Source organism: Terrapene carolina, unplaced genomic scaffold, assembly GCF_002925995.2.
Source record: "Terrapene carolina triunguis isolate 2854851 unplaced genomic scaffold, T_m_triunguis-2.0 Scaffold784, whole genome shotgun sequence".
NCBI lineage: Eukaryota > Metazoa > Chordata > Testudines > Emydidae > Terrapene > Terrapene triunguis.
Window position 1 is genome coordinate 115,783 of NW_020665135.1, and position 21,638 is coordinate 137,420.

Consider the following 21,638-nt stretch of genomic DNA (forward strand, 5'->3'; position numbering starts at 1 on the left):
ATCCCAACGATATAATAATTTGAATAATACTTGGCCTGATCTTGGGGCAAGATCCTGTCAACCCTCAAAGTGATATCTGGGGATTCTTAAATAATCAATATTATTAATAAATATTCTAAAGATCAGACAACAAGATGTATTGCCCCCACCCCCCACGCTGGACCCCACTAGACCCCACTCCCCGCCCAGAGCTGAGGTAGAACCCAGGAGTCCTGACGGGGTATCTCTCTCTGCAAAATTAATAACAAAGTAAGAATATACATTAAAAATTTAAACCTAACCAGTGTCCCTTAAGTGATTTGCCACAAGGTGTCAGAACATGTGAGTATTAGAGCTGAGTGGTTCTAAAATTTATTAACTTTTCTTTCTTTTACATAGGAATTAGATACAGTGCTCCTGCCAGCTAATTGAGAAGTTATCTGCAAAAAACCTAGAGTTTTCAAGAGCCTAAGTAGCTCCTGACATGGCTCCTTTGAAGCTGGGATGGGAAGGAGGGAGGTGGAAGTTATCCAGTGAGTGATAGGGTGTCATAACTATAAAGGGAAGGGTAACAGCTCTCCTGTGTACAGTACTATAAAATCCCTCCTGGCCAGAGACTCCAAAATCCTTTTACCTGTAAAGGGTTAAGAAGCTCGGGTAACCTGGCTGACACCTGACCCAAAGGACCAATAAGGGGACAAGATACTTTCAAATCTTGGGGGGGGGGGAAGGCTTTTGTTTGTGCTCTTTGTTTTGGGGGTTGTTCGCTCTTGGGACTAAGAGGGACCAGACATCAATCCAGGCTCTCCACATCTTTCTGAACAAGTCTCTCATATTTCAAACTTGTAAGTAAACAGCCAGGCAAGGCGTGTTAGTTTATCTTTGTTTTCTCAACTTGTAAATGTACCTTTTACTAGGGTGTTTACCTCTGTTTGCTGTAACTTTGAACCTAAGGCTAGAGGGGGGTCCTCTGAGCTCTTTAAGTTTGATTACCCTGTAAAGTTATTTCCCATCCTAATTTTACAGAGATGATTTTTACATTTTTCTTTAATTAAAAGCCTTCTTTTTAAGAACCTGATTGATTTTCCTTGTTTTTAGATCCAAGGGGGTTGGATCTTGATCCACCAGGAGTTGGTGGGAGAAAGGAGGGGGGATGGTTAATTTCTCCTTGTTTTAAGATCCAAGGGGTTTGGATCTGTATTCAGCAGGGAATTGGTGAAGAGTCTCTCAAGGCTACCCAGGGAAGGGAATTAGCATCGAGAGTGGTGGCAGCGGACCAGATCTAAGCTGGTAGTTAAGCTTAGAAGTTTTCATGCAGGCCCCCACATTTGTACCCTAAAGTTCAGAGTGGGGAAGCAGCCTTGACACAGGGGGAGGGGAAGAGAGGAGCAAGCGACAAGGGTGGGGCCTTGGAAGGAAGTGACACAGGAGGGACAGAGTCTTGGCAGAGGATGTAGGGCAAGGGGCAAGGTTTTGGGGGTCCAGTTTCCAGCAATTACAAAGGTGGCAACCCAGTGAGTTGTACATGGATTGATTCTTCAGTTTGTCACACAAAATAAGGTCAGGAAAGTGTTTAATGTGTCTCTGACAGTCCAGTATGTGATTCAGGGAAGGGGGGCCCAGCAGAATGTCACCAACCAGCTCTGCATGGAGCTCGGTCTGAGAGCCAAAGCACCAGAAGAAAACTTTAGGTCCCTTTATGAGTAAATAGCCAGAGCAGCCTGTCCCAGATCTGTTTGGTCCTCATCCCGTAGATGATGGGGTTTAGCATGGGGGGCACCTGACGGTTCACATTAGCAATAAGAACATGGAAATGTAGGGGCACATTCTGGCCAAACTGATGCGTGAGGAAGGAGAAGAGTGATGGGATGTAAAAGGCTAAAATGACAGAGAAGTGGGAGCCACAGGTCCGAAAAGCATGGCACATGGTTTGTACATCTAACAGCAGTTAATGGACTGGCAATCCCATTGGTGAGATGCCTCGAAGCAGACATAGAGTACATGGGCCAGACACTGCCACAAAAATGCATCTTCATCCTGAAAGACAAAGCCTGTTAAGGGAGCCATCTGAGAGAAGGAGTCACAGGGATTCTAGGAATGAACATCATTAGGGATCTGAAAGGGCTACTGTTGCCAGGAGAAGAAACCAGGAGAATGAACAGTCACAAGCATTGTAAGAAAAAACTCTGTGCTGAGTAGAGTACTGGCTCAAGCAGAGAGACAGAGTCGTCCCCTGGGTTGCAGAGGACAGCCTGGAAATGTTAAAGTAGGCAGAAGATGAAGACAGCAATTCCTCCCTGGACAGGGAAGATCCTTCATGAATGCTGCTGGGTACCAGGGAATACCAATGGATATCGAGTGCTTGTAGAGACTACATCTGGGGCAAGCCTATTTAATGGGCTCCAGTCAGCAAATGTACCAACTAATGCTATCAAAAGAAGAGTACCAGTGAGTCTTCCAAACTTGAAGGCTGTGGGGCTCCATCCTCGGAACAGAACTGCAGAGGTGCCCCGGCCTGAGGGAGTGGTGCCTCAGGTGAAGGTACCATTTGGAGAGAATGGAGTTGAGCTATGGATGACAAGGGGGAGAAGGGAGGACGAGTTACCTTCCCTGCTACCTAGAGCCTGAGGGTGTGTGTCCACCGCCAGAGCAATTGTCTGACCCAACGTACCCTGCAGCACAGCCAGGGCCTGGGACATTTGCGGGACAGACTGTGCACTGCCCTTGCATTCCAGAGATGGCTGTATGTGGTGTGCCCATGCCGCAGAGTGGGGTGACGTGTTTTACTTTACCCTTTCCCATTTTGTCATTATTATTTAAAATTGGTTGTTTAATAAATTGTATTTGCCTGAACTATATGTAATGAACAGTGGATCATGGAATTGTCAAGAACAGAGAGAGCACCCTGGAATGGGGACACCCTAGACCCTGTCCTAAGTGACCACGAGAAGGTTGGAAGTCGAGCCCCCCAGTACGGTGACTAGACAGCAAATGTGAAAAATCAGGACAGGGGGGGGGTAATAGGAACCTATATAAGAAAAAGACCCAAAAATCAGGACTGTCCCTATAAAATCGGGACATCTGGTCACCCTACCCCCCAGGAATCCTGGGTGTGGCCTTGTCTGGATTAGGAGGATTCTGCCACATAGGAGAGTGGAAGGGGAGCCCTCGAGGTGAGGCAGGCCTCTGGGTAAAAGGAAGTGGGAGCGAGGACTCAGATCCTTTCACTAGCCCGTTTCACCGGTGTGGTGTATAAGCCAGGAAAGTTCCACACAATAGCGGGACTATTCCCCCACTTCCATCTCTTAGAAATTCTTAAAAGGACTCGCCTTAGTTTTATTTTCTAAGGTGAAACTTTTACCCTTGGAATGTTTTGCTATTTTGTGCTACGCTAGGCTCTTCACATTTCTGCAAAACATGTAATAACCGGCTCCCTCTGCCTGTCTGAGGCTATGTCTACACTAGAGATGTTAGGGCAGCACAGCTGCAGCAGTACAGCTTTGCCATTGTAAGGTCTCCGCTGTAGCCGCTCTGTGCCGATGTGAGAGAGCTCTCCTGCTGACATAGCGACGTCCACACCGTCCCTTTTGTCAGTCACAGGGGTGTTTTTTCACACCGCTGACCGACAAAAGTTTTACAGACAAAAGTGCCAGTGCAGATAAATCCTGAGTTGCATGCTAGTAAAGGGGCCCACTGCCTCAAGTCCTGCACTGTTTAAGAAGATTGCTATTTTCTGATGGTCTCCTTTCTCACCAAACCTGGCTGCTAGCATATCTCAAAACTCTGTCTGAATCTCTTCCCGGAGTCTACTGCATTACCTGAGAGTTTCAACTTCTTGGGGGCTTTCAGTTGTTCGATCTCCAGAATGGCTCCTTCTTTCCTTCATCGCAGCCCTCTTTTCTCTGCCCTATCATCTGGTCTCTCCTCTGCTCCCACGGGTTGTCTTCGGAATTCATAAGACAGAGACACAGTCTGCACTCGAAGAAGGAAGTCCCAGAATCCACACCTCACAGGAGCGGGGAGCTCACAACCTCCAGCTAGTTCTGGAAACCTCAGATTCACCTTGAGAGGATGGCAAAGGCTCAGGCTCCCTCTTCCAGCCTTTCCTCTGCATCCCTCCCAACGAACAGCTCCTGCCAGAGCGGGAGTCCATTTCCCTCTTGGCGTGATGGAGAGACCGTGGTTATGGCAGGGAAGTCAGAACTCCTGGGTTCTCTCTGTCATCCTGCCACTCATTCTCTATGTGACCTTGGCCCATTCACGTCTCCTTGTACCTCAGTTTACCTATCTGTATAATGGGGATATGTTCATAGGGACTTTTGTTTGATAGGGGTTTTGAAGATCCTTCAATGAAAGGTGTTGCACAGTATGATGATAGTTACTGATGAGAATTACTGATCCCTGAGTGACAGCCCCGTGTGCCTGCAGAAAGTGTTTGTATCTCCCCTCAGGCATCTGTCTCCAGATCTGCCTGTCTACTATCATCCCAGTCTTCCTGGATATTTACAGGATTCAGACCCTATGGAGATCTAGGCATTATTCCTAATTTTCTTGCTAATCAACTATTGTTTTTAAATATATACCAATACACAGAGCAGCCAGTTCCTCTCTGGCTCAGCACAGAGCCCCAGTGTTCTCATCTCCCTTTGGGAAGGTCCCTTAATTACTGTTTACTCCTAAAAATGGATAAAGAATGCAGCAGCACAAACAGGTTTGTCTCCAGCCTGTTTACATTCAGATGCTCCCCTAGAGGCTGAACGAATTCCACTGGGATTGCCCAGAGCTATATTATAAATGGAGCACACCCCTGTGTCGGTTCTCGACGTGGGATGCTGCTGCAGATGCTGGAGTGAGAGAGGTGTGGGACACGGCTACCTGAGGGGGATTCCCAGGGAGGACACTTCCATCGTAGGATTCACAGGTACCCATCTCTTGCTGAGGACTTACAAGCTCAACAAACTCAGTGCAATGTGGCTGTGATGGGATGGAGAATAGGTCTGTGGTCCTTTCCACTCTGCACAGCCATTAAACATCCCAGTTCCCTTGCCACAGGAGATGAGTTTGCTCCAGTATCGTGGGCAAATAGCTCCCTCTCTTTTGTTCCTCCCCAGATGATGGCCTCCAGCCCGAAGTGGCTGCATTTGACTGGCACAGGACCAAATTCTGAGGCCCTAGCCCATACTTTGCTCAGGCCGCACTGAGGTAAATCTTCCTTTGGAGTAGGAACTGAGTAGAGATCTCAGGATCCAGCTGTGTTTTAATGCACAGAGACTGTCACCTCCTCCTCTTGCATTTCAGGGCTCTGGCTGTTAAAGTGGGGGCTGTTACCTGACTTTTATCTGCTGGAAAGCATGAAGGCCTAATAAGCGCCGAGTAGAAGAATACTATCACTTCCCATGACTTGCATTCTATGCCTGTTAATGCAACCCAAAACTGCATTTTCTTTTTTTGCAACAGCAAAATAATCCACACCCCTGAGAGGTGAAGCTATTTCAAACTAACCCCAGCTTAGACAGAATGAGGTCAATGAAAGAATTCTTTCATCAACCTAGTTACCCCTCTCGTGGAGGTGGGTTACCTACGCTGATGGAAGAACCCCTGCCATCTGTGTAAGTAGTGTCTACACTGAAGCGCTATGTAGCATTTTAAGTGTAGACAAGCCCTCAAGCAGATCTTCCACAAAAGCATCCAGTCTGCATCTCCAGATATGAGGAGTTGGAGAATCCACCACTTCACTTTGCAGTGTGTTCCAATGGTTAATCTCCCTCAATGCTAAAAATCCGGCCATCATTTCCACCTGGGTCTCGCTCTGCCTTTCTCCGCTAGATTAAAGAGCTCATTATTAGCCACTTTTTTTCTGACCAGGAACATCCCTCTTGATTGATATTTTTTATAAGGTAAATAGACGAAGCTGTTTAAGTCTCTTACTATCCGGCATTTTCTCCTGCCTCCACTCATTTTGGGGCTCTTCTCTGCACCCTCTCCAATTTTTCAACATCTTTTTTGAAATGTAGACCCCAGAACTGGATGCAATAGGTTTCACCAAGGCTATGTGCAGAGGTAAAATATTCCCCCTGCTGTAACTCACCACTACCCTGTTTATGCTTCCAAGGATCGCATTAGCCCTTTTGGCCACAGCATCATACAGGTAGGTCATGATGAGTTGATTGTCCACAATGACATCTAAATCCTTTTGAGGGTCCTTGCATTCCATAATACAGTGCCTTAGTCTGTGTGTTGGGCCTGCATTCCCTGTTCTTAGAGGATCACTTTGCATGTGACTGTATTAAAACATTTTGTTTGCATGGGTCAAGCTTACAAATGCTCCTCATAAATCTGTATGCCTGCCCTGGCCTTCTCATTGCGCCCACTCTGCCAATCATTGAGTTATCCGCATATTTTATCTGCAGTGATTTTATATTTGCTTCCAGATTGTTCCTGAAAACATTGAATAGCATCGGGCCTAGAACTGATCCCTGCAGAACCCCACTAGAAACAGCCTGATTCACTGACAATGGCCCATTGACAACTGCTTCCTAAGATTTGTCAGTTAGCCAGTTTTTAGTCCATTTTACGTACGCCCTACTGATATTGTGCAGTGTTCATTTTCTATCTAAATATTTTCCACTACTAAATTAAATGCATGAAAGAAATTGGTTCCCTTGATCTACCAAACATATCCTCTTATTAAAGGACGAAATCAGGTTTATTCGACAAGACATGTTTTCCATAACTCAGGTTGTTGACTGGCCTTAATCATATTCCTAGACTTTTTTTTAACCAATCCCCTACCAGCTTTTCCATTGTTTTCAAAGCTTCTCATTTTTTTTAAACTTTCCCTTTATTTTTTAATACTTTTTATTTAACACAGAACTGTCCTGAATTTGCCCTTTGGGGGAGTGGGGGGTCTGCGGCTGCCTGATCACATACTTCCGGTTCCGAGTGAGATGTGTGGTTGTTCGGTCAGTGCATAACTCTGGTGTTCATCACTCTAAGGTTCTACTGTAGATGCTGTTAAACATCCTCCCTGTCAGGTGATGGACTGGAAAGTATTTCATCATCTCATGTGATATGAGTACCTCATACTGCTTCTTTCCAAATGCAGAACAAAACTATTTCATGAACACATGTAACTTTTCAGGTACATTAAAAAGTTTCCTTTCACTCTCTAGGAATTGGTCTAAACTTTTTCTAGGATTTCTTTTGTTCTTAATGTACTTCAATAATCTCATTTTTGTGACCCTGAGCCCTGCCAGGGATGGATATTCCCTGATGTCTTTAACCCTTATCAATTTTCATAACTTCCAATTTGCATTGCTTGCTATCTATATTCCCTTTTCCCCATTTTTATATACTGATTTTCCCCCTCTAACATTTGTTTTCCCTTTGCACTGAATGGGGTTTTTAGGTAAAGTTGTCCATTTTCTTGACTGTGAAATCAAGGCTTTTTAGCTATCTGATATACTCTTCTTGAAGAACTCCCAATTTTCTTTCCCATTTTTTGGTCTAATTTTTTCCTCCCAGTCAGTTTTGCTGATAATTTGCCTCAGCTTTGGGGAATTAGCCCCTTTGAAGTACTAAGTGTCTATAGATGGTACTGGTTGGGAACTGTTTTCTGTTTCTCCATTTGAATGTAGAATCATAGAATCATAGAATATCAGGGTTGGAAGAGACCTCAAGAGGTCATCTAGTCCAACCCCCTGCTCAAAGTAGGACCAACACCAACTAAATCATCCCAGCCAGGGCTTTGTCAAGCCGGGACTTAATCAGTTCCATTCTTTTATTTTGTTCTCCTCTATCATATGCCCCCTTCTTTTTCTCTTCTCTAAACTAAACAGTCCCAGATGTGTAGGAATTGTCGATGCATGGAGCACCATAAAATATGGAATTGGTTTTGTAGGGTCAATTGTTCATAATTCATTTCTCTGAATAATTAAAATGTCATTTTTCAGTGTGTGAAGGGCGACCAATTTGCTTTACCCATGAGAACAGCCTCCAGTTGTGCACATCATGTTTCATAGTAACAGTGTCTCTCTCTGTCCAGGCATTTGTACTGCAACCATCACGCTAGAGCCTGGGCACATAGAGGAAGTCAGCGGAACGTACGGTAGATGCAGGAGACACCATTCTGCCTCAGAGTTGGACACCTTCTCCCCTACTCCATGTCAGATTCCAACACAACCGACTTCACCAACCCTTCCACCTTCATCCTGCTGGGCATTCTTGGCCTGGAGGCGGCCCATGTCTGGATCTCCATCCCCTTCTTCACCATGTACACCATAGCCATCTTGGGGAACTTCACCATCCTCTTCATTGTGAAGATAGAGCCGAGCTTCCATGGCCCCATGTACTATTTCCTCTGCATGCTGTCCATCACGGATCTCATCCTGTGTACATCCATCGTGCCCAAAATGCTGAGCATCTTCTGGTTCAATTCCAGGGAGATCAATTTCAGTGCTTGCCTCACTCAGATGTACTTCATTCACTGCTTCTCAGTGATGGGGTCTGGGATCCTTGTGGCCATGGCTTTGGATCGCTACGTAGCCATCTGTGATCCCCTGAGACATTCCGCCATCCTGACAAACCCAGTGGTGGCCAAGATCTGCTTAGCTGTGATGATGCGCGGTGGCATGCTAGTACTGCCCCATACATTCCTGGCGAGGCAGTGGCCATATTGTAGAACCAACATCATCCCCCACTCGTACTGTGAGCACATAGCCGTGGTGAAGCTGGCCTGTGCCGACATCCGCGTCAGTAGTTACTACGGCCTCTTTGTGGCATTCTTGGTGATGGGTCTGGATGTGTTTTCTATCACTGTGTCCTATGTCCAGATCCTCAGGGCCATCTTCAGCCTCCCCACAAAAGATGCCTGGCACAAGACTTTTCAGACCTGTGGCTCCCACCTCTGTGTCATTCTAGTGTCTTACATCCCACCTCTCTTCTCCTTTCTCATGCACCGATTTGGCAACAATGTGCCCCAACATTTCCACATTCTTATTGCCAACGTGTACATTTTGGTGCCCCCCATGCTAAACCCCATCATCTACTCAGTGAGCACTAAACAGATCCGGGGCAGGCTGTTCCGGCTCTTTACTCATAAAGGGACCTAAAGTTTTCTCCTGGTGCTTTGGCTCTTTGAGCGAGCTCTGTGCAGAGATCACCGGGGACATGGTTCTGGGCCCTCATCCTGAATCATTTGCTGCATAGTCAGAGAGACATTAAACCCTTTCCTGATATTACTGGGCTGTGTCAGCATGACAGACTGGGGAATTGGTCCATGTACAATTCACTGGGTTGCCTCCTTTCTAATTGCTGGTAACTGGACCCCTGAAACCTCACCCCTTGCCCCACATCTTCGCCCAAGGCTCTGCCCCTGCTCTGTTCCTTCGCCCCAAAGCCCCACACTTGTCACTTGCTCCTCTCTTCTCCTCCCCCTTTCAGTCGCTGGATCATTTCCACCTCCCTCCCTCCACCCCCAGTGGCAAGGGAACCATTTCAAAATTTGGTAGGAGTGGCAACTTTAATCAGGATTCCAGGGGCTACTTAGACCCTGGAAAATTCTAGTTTTTTGGCAGATAACTTAGCAGTTAGCTGACAGGAGCACTGTATCTAATTCCTGTATAAAAGGAAGAAAATTAAATGAATATTACACTCACTCAGCTTTAATACTAACATGTTCTGACATCTGGGAGGGGAGTGGGGACTAGTTGGTTACAGCAGGGGGCAGATACATCTTGTTGCTCGATCTCTGGATTATGTATTGATAATATTGATCATTTAAGAATCCCCAGATATCACTTTGAGGGTTGATAGATTCTTGCTGCAAGATCAGGCCAAGTATTATTCAAATTATTATAATGTTGAGAACCCCGATGTGCACAGTTGCAACACTCACACTATAGGAACTTTTTTATTTTTACAAATATACTTTATTAATACGTTTAGCACAGTCACAAACACCCCAGCTCAGTAAGGTAGATAGAGATACCACAGAATGTACATCTGCACATCCATATACTCACACCTTCTCCTGTAGAACAACCTGAAATGTTGGCCATCACCTTCCTCCAGGGCCGGCACTTCCACTAGGTGACCCTAGGCGGTAGCCTAGGGCGGCAGGATTTGGGGGGCGGCATTTTGCCATCCTCGGCAGCAATTCAGTGGTGGGGGTCCTTCCGCTCCGCGTCTTCGGGGCGCTTTGGCGGCAGGTCCTTCACTCGCTCTGGGACCTGCCGGCGAAGTGCCTCCGGGACCTGCCGCCGAAGCGCCAAGAAGACGCGGAGCGGAAGGACCCCTGCCGTCGAATGCTCTGAGGAGGAGCACTGCCGCCTAGGACGGCAAAAACGCTGGCGCTGCTCCTGCCTTCCTCATTACCATCACGTTCCACATCATCGCCAGTGGCCATCAGTCTGACACCTCCTAAGGACTACATCTCCTTCTCCTACCGGCCCTAGGCTGTAATGCCACTTTTATCATATGTTATGCTGATGCCATTCTGTTTGATGCATATTCAGTAGGGGATTTTTTCCCTTTTCCGTATTTGTATTTCCTCATCTTACTAATGTTGGAGTGTCTTTTTCCTATAGTTTAGTATATTAATGATTTTAACTTATTATCATATTTGTCAGTTTGTTACCATGGCCCTTTTGTAGTTAGGTATTACATTTGTTATTTTTGTCCTAAGCGGTTTTTTCAGTTCTTTCCAAGTTCCAAGTTGTGGTGTACCTGTTAAGTTTAAAAAGGTATGAATTTAGGAAAGCCCCTATGCCAACCTACTCCAGCGAATCCTCTATGCTAAAGGTTGCAGCCATATTTGGACGTTATGCTTTAGCTCATCACAATCTATCTAGGTGAAAGTTCCCAAACTTATGTATGCTAACTTCTCATTAGCTAACCACACAGGATGTGGCCTGCAAGGTCACAGCCAAAATATACTCTAATATAGACCTATACACCTATTATAATAAAACAAATAATCAAACCCATAAGAAACTTATAAGAAAAGATATAGAGGCAAGCAAGCAGGCTAGCCTTAGCTGTATCTCATATACTCGTTATGTATGTCAGTTCATTTCTAGGACACTTCTGTGGTTGAATCGTGTACCTGTGGAGAGAACTCCCCCTTAAACTCCATTTTCAGCTCCCCAGAGATTTGTGGTTTTCTGCGGGGCCTTGTATCTGCGCAAAGTGTATCTGTTTAAAGTTTATAGGCTTTAAGCTGTATGCTAATTAGCTGAAGCGAATGCCTTACAGGATACAGGTCTGTAGGTTTCTTGCATTACTGCTGAATATAATGCAAAGCTGAATATAATAAAGGCAAGCTAGTCCACTGGGCTTCAAACTGGGGTCTACAGAAGAACAGCAGAACAGCCATACTGTGTCAGACCATTGGAACATCTAGCCCAGTCTCCTGTCTTCTGACAGTGGCCAATGCCAGGTGCCCCAGAGGGAATGAACAGAACAGGGAATCATCACATGACCCATCCCCTGTCACCCACTCCCAGCGTTTGGAAAACAGAGGTTAGGGACACTCAGAACATGGTGTTGGATCCCTGCCCGTCATGGCTAATAGCCATTAATAGACCTAATGTCCATGAACTTATATAGTTCTTATTGACCCCTGTTATAGTTTTGGCCTTTTCATCATCCCCTGGCAAAGAATTCCACAGGTTGACTCTGAAGAAATACTTTATTTTGTTTGCTTTAAATCTGCTGCCTATTAATATCATTGGGTGACCCCTAGTTCTAGTGTTATGAGAAGGAGTAAATAATCTTTCCTTATTTAATTTTTCCACACTGAAGTTAAGCTCCACAACCAGTCACAAACTGTGCTTCTTATCCCCCACACTGGTTATCAAGAAGCAAGACAAGAAATCACACAGTCCTCTTATTGCATTCGAGTTCTCTGTTTCCCAATCAGCACCTAGGTCCAGGACAGTGAGAAGCTTTTTAAAAAACTCTGCTCACATATTCAAAATGTTCTTCTGACCCCAAAGGGTCAGACATGTCCCCAGGTCAGTATAGGTTTGGATCTTATCCAAAATATCACACTGCCAGCCAATCCTTAATATCTAAAACTAAAGGGTTATTATAAAGAAAAAAGAAAGAACAAGAAGGGATATGTTAAATGGTAAAACAGTCACATACATACAAAGACTTCAAAGTCCATAAATCAGGTTCCTGGCAGTATTGGTGAGTTTGCCGGCTTGAAAGTCCCTCTGGAACATCCACAGCTTGGATGGGTCATTCAGTCATTTCAGAGATTCAGTTTGTAGCAAAGTTCCTCCAGAAGTAAGAAGCAGGATTGAGGGAAAATGGAGAAACTGCAGATGCCTTTCCTAGTCTTTTGCCATGTGGCCTGTGTTTCCTTTGTTTCAAACACAAGCTGCCCAGAACATGGCTTGAAAGCCTTAGAGTTCTGTCCATAGACATGTCCCTGCATGTCTTGCTGAGCCATAAGGAGTATCTGCCTTATCTCAATGGGTCAATTCTATGGCAATGGTCCTCAATGAGCCATCAAGCAGGCTAGGCAGTGCTGATGCCAAACTGACTGGGGGTGTCACCCAGAAGCATAGCACAAGTTTGAAATACAGACAGAGAATCTATAGCTCATAATACAAAGGAGATACAAATGCATGAATGAGATTATCATATCTCATTTTATAACATTTTTGCAGATACCTCACATGGTATATCTCATGCAACTCATTGTGATATTTTACTATATTAATATTCATCATATCCTCAAGTATCCCCCAGATTCCATACACTGTCACAACACTGTTTTAGGTAAAAAAATATAAAGAAGATTTATTAACTGCAGAAACATAATTTAAAATCTATTAGACTATCCACAGAAAAGTCCATCAGGTGGAGATAAGCTTCTTCCATGGCCCATTGTGTCCACTAATGGGCCATCAAGTTGAATAGTCCAGCAAACCATATTTTTTCCATTAGCACCTCACATGACAAAAGTTGTACAAGATTTGTTTTAATTATATAACAATGGTGAATATGGGGATGCCAGGGTTTTGCTTTGGGGCACAGTGTCACAGCAATATATCTATGGAACTAGAGCTGTCTGAGATCCAATTTTGTATTTGTATATAAGCCATATGTCCAAGTCCTGGAAAAGACAGTATTCTGGTCTGTACCACAGGAGAAAAGCAAGCCAAGGTATAGATCAAAGGAAAATGAAAGAGTGATTTCCCCACTACCTATCACACACACAACACATGACTTCCTGACAATGATTAGGGTTATGGAATGGCTGCCATATGAGGAGAGATTAATAAAACCGGGACTTTTCAGCTTGGAAAAGAGAGGACTACGGGAGGGAGGGGGAGAGCATGAGCGAGGTCTATAAAAATAATGACTGGTGTGGAAAAATTGAATAAGGAAATCTTATTTACTCCTTTATATAACACAGGAACTGAGTGTCACCCAATGAAATTAATAGGCAGCAGATTTAAAACAAAGAAAAGAAAGTATTTCTTCATAGTCAACCTGTGGAACTGTTTTCCAGAGGATATCGTTAAAGCCAAAACTATAACATGGTTCCAAACAGAACAAGATCTGTTCCAGGAGGAGAGGTCAAACAATAGATATTAGCCAGGATGGGCAAGGATGGTGTCCCTAGCCTCCATTTGCCAGAAGCTGGGAGTGGGAGACAGGTCATGAATAAATTGATGATTGCATTTTCTGTTAATTTGCACAGAAGCACTTGGAATTGGCCACTGTCGGAAGACAGGGCACTCTATTTGTCCCTCACTGTAACCCTTTCGATCCAACTCTGTTTCCAGAGCTGAGGTAGAACCCAGGAGTCCTGATGGGATCTCTCTTTCTCCGTAGAGTTAGTAACAAAGTAAGAATATACATTAAAATTTTAAACCTAACCAGTGTCCCTCAAGTGACTGGCCACAAGATGTCATGACATGTTAGTATTAGAGCTTAGTGGGTCAAATATTTATTGAATTTTATTTCTTTTAGATATAAATTAGATGACAGAAGCATTATAACATTACTAAATTACATGCCAAAAATTAGATTTTTCAAGAGACTTCACGGTTAAAGTTGCCATCCATACTGTGACAAAGTTCCTCCTCTACCTTGGTGGGTCCTGCGTTTATTAGCGGATTTTCTTGCCTCAGAGATTCACCGTGTGGGTTGGAGAACAGCCCAGAGACCTTCCCCTCTGGAAGAACCCACAGTCCAGGTCAATTGGGAGGTTTGGGGGGAACCCGGGCCCGCCCTCTACTCCGGGTTCCAGCCCAGGGCCCTGTGGACTGCAGCTGTCTATAGTGCCTCCTGTAACAGCTGCATGACAGCTACAACTCCCTGGGCTACTTCCCCATGGCCTCCTCCAAACACCTTCCTTATTCTCACCACAGGACCTTCCTCCTGGTGTCTGATAACGCTTGTGCTCCTCAGTCCTCCCAAGCACACCCGCTCACTCTCAGCTCCTTGCGCCTCTTGCTCCCAGCTCCTCACACTCGCACCACAAACTGAAGTGAGCTCCTTTTTAAAGCCCAGGTGCCCTGATTAGCCTGCCTTAATTGATTCTAGCAGCTTCTTCTTAATTGGCTCCAGGTGTCCTAATTAGCCTGTCTGCCTTAACTGGTTCTAGCAGGTTCCTGATTACTCTAGTGCAGCCCCTTCTCTGGTCACTCAGGGAACAGAAAACTACTCATCCAGTGACCAGTATATTTGCCCTCTACCAGACTCCTGTACCCCACTGGTCTGGGTCTGTCACAGTACCAAAATCTGAAATGGCTCCCTTGAAGCTGGGGATGGGGGGAGGGAGGGGCAAATTGTGGGGAGTTATCTCTCGGCTTCAGATAAAGTGCTGGCAGAGACAATCCATGACACACATGGAAAACCCACAAGAACATAAGAATGGACATACTGGGTCAAAGCAAAGGTCCATCCAGCCCAGTATCCTGTCTACCAACAGTGGCCAATGCCAGGTGTCCCAGAGGTAGTGAACCTAACAGGTAATGATGAAGTGATCTGTCTCCTGCCATCCATCACCACCCTCTGAAAAACAGAGGCTAGGGACACCATTTCTTACCCATCCTGGCTAATAGCCATTAAAGTCCTAGTCTTCACAACCTCCTCAGGCAAGGAGTTCCACAGGTCGACTGTGCACTGTGTGAAGAAGAACTTCCTTTTATTTGTTTTAAACCTGCTGCCCATTAAATTCATTTGGTGGCCCCTAGTTCTTGTATTATGGGAACTTTTCCTTATTCACTTTCTCCACACCACTCATGATTTTATATACCTCTATCATATCCCCCCCACCCTTAGTCTCCTCTTTTCCAAGCTGAAGAGTCCTAGCCTCTTTAATCTCTCCTGATATGGCACTCATTCCAAACCCCTAATCATTTTAGTTGCCCTTCTGTGAACCTTTTCTAATGCCAGTATGTCTTTTTTGAGATGAGGAGACCACATCTGTATGCAGTATTCAAGATGTGGGCGTACCATCGATTTATATAAGGGCAATAAGATATTCTCCGTCTTATTCTCTGTCCCTTTTTGAATGATTCCTAACATCTTGTTTGCTTTTTTGACCGCCTCTGCACACTGCTTGGGCGGCTTCAGAGAACTATCCATGATGACTGCAATATCTCTTTCCTGATTAGTTGTAGCTAAATTAGCCCCCATCATATTGTATGTATAGTTGGGGTTATTTTTTTCCAATGTGCATTACTTTACATTTATCCACATTAAATTTCATTTGCCATTTTGTTACCCAATCACTTAGTTTTGTGAAATCTTTTTGAAATTCTTCACAGTCTGCTTTGGTCTTAACTATCTTGAGCAGTTTAGTATCATCTGCAAACTTTGCCACCTCACTGTTTACCCCTTTGTCCAGATCATTTATGAATAAGTTGACTAGGATTGGTCCTAGGACTGACCCTTGAGGAACACCACTAGTTACCCCTCTCCATTCTGAAAATTTACGATTAATTCCTACCCTTTGTTCCCAGTCTTTTAACCAGTTCGCAATCCATGCAAGCATCTTCCCTCTTATCCCATGACAACTTAATTTACGTAAGAGCCTTTGGTGAGGGACCTTGTCAAAGGCTTTCTGGAAATCTAAGTACACTATATCCACTGGATCCCCCTTGTCCACATGTTTGTTGACCCCTTCAAATAACTCTAATAGATTAATAAGACATGATTTCCCTTTACAGAAACCATGTTGACTTTTGCCCAACAATTTATGTTCTTCTACGTGTCTGACAATTTTATTCTTTACTATTGTTTCAACTAATTTGCCCGGTACTGACGTTAGACATACCAGTCCGTAATTGCCGGGATCACCTCTAGAGCCCTTTTTAAATATTGGCGTTACATTAGCTATCTTCCAGTCATTTTGACAGAACAAGGAGTAATGGTCTCAAGTTGCAGTTGGGGAGGTTTAGGTTGGATATTCGGAAAAACTTTTTCACTAGGAGGGTGGTGAAGCACTGGAATAGGTTCCCTAGGGAGGTGGTGGAATCTCCTTCCTTAGAGGTTTTTAAAGTCAGGCTTGACAAAGCCCTGGCTGGGATGTTTCTGTTGGTGTTTGGATCTGCTTTGAGCAGGGGTTGGACTAGATGACCCCCCGAGGTCATCCCAACCCTAATCTTCTGTGATTTTGTGATTCTGTGAGCCCCAAGGAGTTGAAACTCTCATGCAATGCAATAGACTCCAGGAAGAAATTCTGACAGAGTTTCGAGGAGTGCTACTGCCAATATAGCATTCAGGATTGTATTTTCTCCTGCGATAGTATTTTGACTTTTGCTTGCCTATTTGATTTTTTGATATACATACATTGTTATCAATATGTGTAAACAAAGGACAAAGATACTGAGTATTTTGCTTCTGCCTAGCCAGATGGGTTTGTTAACATAGTGGGAACTCATGAGTGCAGTTAAATTATTACTGGAGCACACACTTTAAAGATTGCTTTAACCCCTACCTCAAGGCAAGTTCAAGCAACCAGTCAGGAGGGGCAACAGGGTATTGAGGGGAAGGTATAAAATATAAAAGGCCAAAGTAATGCCTGTCCCTGTCCGTAGCACAACCTCACTCGTTTCTCCTCCCATGGGGTACAAAAGCGGTGGGATGAAGACCCCAGACCCATGACCCCCCATCAGGTGTAAGGTGTGGGACTGTGGGCATGCATTTCAGGTATAATTATGCCTACTGGGGAGTGGGGAGTCAGAACACTGGGAAACAAGGCTCTGCATCATCAGAGTTACGGTACACATGCTTGCTGGAAACTAACCCCATTATATATCGTATTGCCTGCACTTCAGACCTCTGGTCTTCTGCTTTCTGTCTGCATGACAAGGACCGGGGAGAGGGTGAAGGGAAAGCCCTGTAATGTCTTGGTGCCCTGATTCAGATAAATCACGTTGGACGGGTGAGTAGCAGCCAGGTAAGTCTTCCTCCCCAACAGCCCATGCAGCTGCTTGGAGAGGTTATGGTGGGCTTTCGTGATGGTCGTTGTGGGTTCTGTGAAGTGAGGGAAATGAATTTTTTTTAAAATGGATAAAGAAAAATCAGGGCCCATATTAGGTGTGAGGGTTGACCTGGGATGAGATTGGGAAGAAGATGGGGGAGCTTTTTGGAGATCCCAAGGGAAAGGAATATCAGAAAAAGGAAATGGTACTACCAGGTTTGTGTGTTGGGATATCGAACTGGGTAAAACAGGAAGCTGATCTCCTGCAACATATAAAGGATTTGGAGAGGATCGTGGACCAACAATAGAAAAATACATACTAGCAGTGGAGGTAGCAGATTTTAAGACATGGGATGCTGCAAGGGCAAAGGAGTCCGGTGAGGCAATTTGGCAGGAGAGGGATGAACTGGTGGGGAGGGTGGTAGGTTTAGAGAATGAACTGTTCCGGTGTAAGCAGGGATATAATAGACCATGGGGTTCTGAACCATCTGCCGTACCAATGGCAGAAAAGGAGGCATCCACTCCCCCTTCACCTTCTCCCGACTGACAGTGGATATTATAAATTGGTGATCCACAGTTAGAATCCTTTCAAGAGAGGGGTACCCCACCAGAGCTCTAGGGAGTGTGCATCCTGGGGTTGGGGGCAGGATTGGGATGCGTTGCTGAGCGGGCTGGGGAAGGTGCCCCGGGATGATTGGGATCGGTTGGTGCTGTGGCTTGTGCAGAGAGATGGAGGGTGTAACTCATGAGGACCAGGTAGCCATAGGGGACAGTCGTTTGGGACGGGGCACACCGGACATGGATGCAGCGGGTTTGGGAAATACATTTCTGATTCTGTGGCAGGTGGCAAAAATGCTGTTCCGGGTGGATTCTCATACTGCAGGGATGAATAAGATGAAGAGAATCCTTGCGGAAACAGGACAGCATATGCTTAATCACATACAGGCATGGTCAGGGTGCTGAGTGGATCCCTGGATGACCCATGGGTGATACCCTGGTTGGGGCACCAGGACCTGGTGTGGGTGTGGAGTTGCTGGGGAAATGGTTAGAGCAGAATGATCGTCAATTTGTGGGACACTTACGGCTGCAGAACCATGAGTTTGCTCCTAACCAGTTGCCTCAGCCGTTGGAGCAGGCAGATGTGTGGAGGCATATTCATCAGAGGGCCAATTCATACTTGGAATTATATTTCACCATGTTCATTAATTTGCATTTATCAACATTGAATTACATCTGCCATTGTGTTGTCCAGTCCCCCTGTTTTGTGAGATCGTTTTGTTGCTCTTCAGAGTCATTCTCAGCATTTATTCCTACCCTTTGAGTCCTTTCTTTTAACGGGAGTACCTGGCAATGCTTTCAGGATCATCTAAAAAGCCTTAATTTAATTTAATGACATGCCTTTTGTTATCTTAATCACCCAGCCTCTGTTTATTAACAAATTCCCTGCCCCAAGGGTGGAAGCTGGAAGCAGCATGGAACTCATGACATATCACACTCAAGCAGTGTTGCAGGTGACAGCTCCATCTCGGGCCTCGGTGTGCACTGTGAGCAGACTGCAGGTATGAAAGTCAAAGTGGGCTAAAGGCCCCTGACCTCCCTAAATGTTGCCTCTGTCTAGTTGGGCTCCCTCTGCTCCGGGGCTGGGATGGAAGCTATTAACTCACGTTTGTTTGTATGAATCGTCTTATGTCTTTGGGCTTTTACTGTACTCTTCTCTCACACTCCTTTTGCTCAAGGGCAGGAGGCTGGGGCAGAGGCATCTGTCTATAAATAATTTGGTCATTAAAGACTATCAGCCATTAACAAGATCTCGCTGGGACAGAAGAAGGGAGTAACTGCATTCTAGATAGAAACCACTTTTCTCCAGCATCTCTGCAGAGGGTTGGGCATGGAATGAATGGAACTTTCCCAGAAGAGGAAACAGAGAGAGGAGGTGTTTGTTGAGTCCTTCAAAAAGACAGATTTGAAAGAGGAGAAGAAGCAGGGCAGGAGAGAAGCACAAGGGTGGCAGAGGGGACTCTTTGTTTGCAGCAAGAGACCGACTCCAACTTGAGGAGAAGCCATGAGTTGCAGGAGGTGGACTCCGGACACCCTGGTTGGCTCTCACCAAATCCCAAAGAATGTTCCAAGGCAGTGAGGACACAGAACCAGGGAATGACGTGCAGGTGCCCTATTATGTTCACCTTGATCTGGGTATCTCTTGTGCTGTCTCAAGTAAAGGCATTGTTTTAGCTACCCCTTTTGCAAGGCCTGGGTCTGTTTGCTCTAACAATCATGTGCCTTGAAAGAGAGTAACTGGAAACAGAATGTGCCCAAGAGGGAGCTCTGGGAAGGGTGAGCTGAAGCAATTGGAGAGTCTGGGGGAGCCAGGACTAAACCAGCCTCAGGGTTTTGGTGCGCTGGTCTCTGGTCCCACAGAGAGGGGCGCTAGAATGGAAGCTGCACCCTGAGAGTGGGCCTAGAAACCCAGAGCCAGAAGCAGGGCCTCAAGCTGCTCCAACTGAAAACCACACGGATCCAGTATGTGGGACCCAAACCCAGCTGCCTGGCAGGCGTCCAGCCACAAGAGCTTGAGCGGGGCTGTGACAGCAAACCTGGAGCTGCTACGTGGATGCTACAGGACTGTGAGTGGAAGGGGAATGCAGCTGGGATGATAGGGTCTACATTAGCTGTTAGCTATGGAGAAAGAGATGTTGGAGTCATTGTGGATAGTTCCCCTAAAACATCTGCTCAATGGGCAGCGGCCGTCAAAAAAACTAACAGAATGTTGGGAATCATTAAGAAAGGGATAGATAATAAGATAGAAACTATCATATTGCCTCTATGTAAATCCATTGTACGTCCACATCTTGAATACTGTGTGCAGATCCGGTCTCCCCATCTCAAAAAAGATATAATGGATTTACCCATTAGATTTCAATTCCACCTGGGAGACACTGGGAGGAAATGAACAAAGAAGGAGAGAACAAATCCAGTGCAAACACGAATCCACTCTCTATCCTGCCTTTAGCCCTCTCCCCCACTTGTTCCATGGGTGCTTTGGGGGGAAGGGGAGGCCTCTGTCCTCAGGAAAGGCCTCTGGCTGCCCTCTATCCACAGGAACATCCTGTTGGTGTTGCTTTTACGGAGTCTCTTCCCCCAAAGTGACCTCAATGACTGTGATCCATTGGCAGGTTTCTGAGTGGAAGCAGTAGTGGAATCCCAGGAGCAGGGAGCTTGCAAACTCCAGATAGTTCTGGAAACTTCAGATTCACCTTGAGAGGATGGCGAAGGCTCAGGCTCCCTCTTCCAGCCTTTCCTCTGCATCCCACAATGAATCTCTGGCATAACCGAGAGATCTTGGTTATGGCAGGGAAGTCAGGATGCCTGGGTTCTGTCTGTCATCCTGCCACCCTGTGTGATCTTGGACAAATAACGGCTCCCTGTGCCTCAGTTTACCCATCTGTTTAATGGGGCATGGTCATACTGACTTTCCTTTGCTAGGTGTTTTGAAGATCCTTCAATGAAAGGTCCTGCACAGTATAATGATAGTTACTGGGGAGAATTGCTGATCTCTGATCCCTTAGTAACAGCACCGTGTGCCTGCAGAAAGTGCTTCTGTCTCCGCTCAGGCATCTGTCCCAGATCTGTCTGTTTACTATCTACCCATCGCTCCTGGGACTTTGCAGAGTATCAGACCCGATGGAGTTTTAAGCATTATCCCTAGTTTTCCTACTAATCAACTATAATTTTTAAATATGCACAAATACACAGAGCAGCCAATTCCTCTTTGACTCAGCACAGAGCCCCAGAGTTCTCATCTCCCTTTGGGAAGGTCCCTTAATTACTGTTTACTCTTAAAGCTGGATAAAGAGCACAGAAGCCCAGACAGGCTTGTCTCCAGCCTGTTTACATTCAGCTTCTCGCTTATCTGCTAGAGGCTGAGCGAACCCCCCTGGGATTGCACAGAGCTATATTATAAATGCTGCACATCTCTGTGTCAGCTCTCAGCGTGGGATGTTGCTGCAGATGCTGGGGTGAGAGACGTGTGGGACACGGCTACCTGAGGGGGATTCCTGGGAAAGACACTTCTGTTTAAGGATTCACAGGTACCCACTTCTTGCTGAGGAGCTCACCTGCTCGACCAACCCAGTGCAACGTGGACGTGATGGGATAGAGAATAGGTCTCCAAAGCCATTAAACATCCAAGGGCCCTTGCTACAGTGGA

At 45.6% G+C, this 21,638-nt stretch overlaps 2 protein-coding genes across 2 annotated transcripts in view; both read left to right on the forward strand.

The window, feature by feature from the left end:
• The first annotated feature begins 8,135 nt into the window (after positions 1 to 8,135).
• On the forward strand, positions 8,136 to 9,089 carry LOC112114241 (olfactory receptor 52N2-like). Its single transcript, XM_024210848.2, has one exon. It carries the CDS (start codon positions 8,142 to 8,144, stop codon positions 9,087 to 9,089), a length of 948 nt encoding a protein of 315 aa, XP_024066616.1. The 5' UTR covers positions 8,136 to 8,141.
• A 9,814-nt stretch (positions 9,090 to 18,903) lies between these two features.
• The window catches only part of LOC112121410 (olfactory receptor 52M1-like), a 14,758-nt gene continuing 12,023 nt past the window's right edge, over positions 18,904 to 21,638 (forward strand). The window contains exon 1 of the mRNA XM_026660467.1: positions 18,904 to 18,990. Within this exon, the coding sequence (XP_026516252.1) occupies positions 18,904 to 18,990 (87 nt within the window). The remainder of the gene's footprint in view (positions 18,991 to 21,638) is intronic.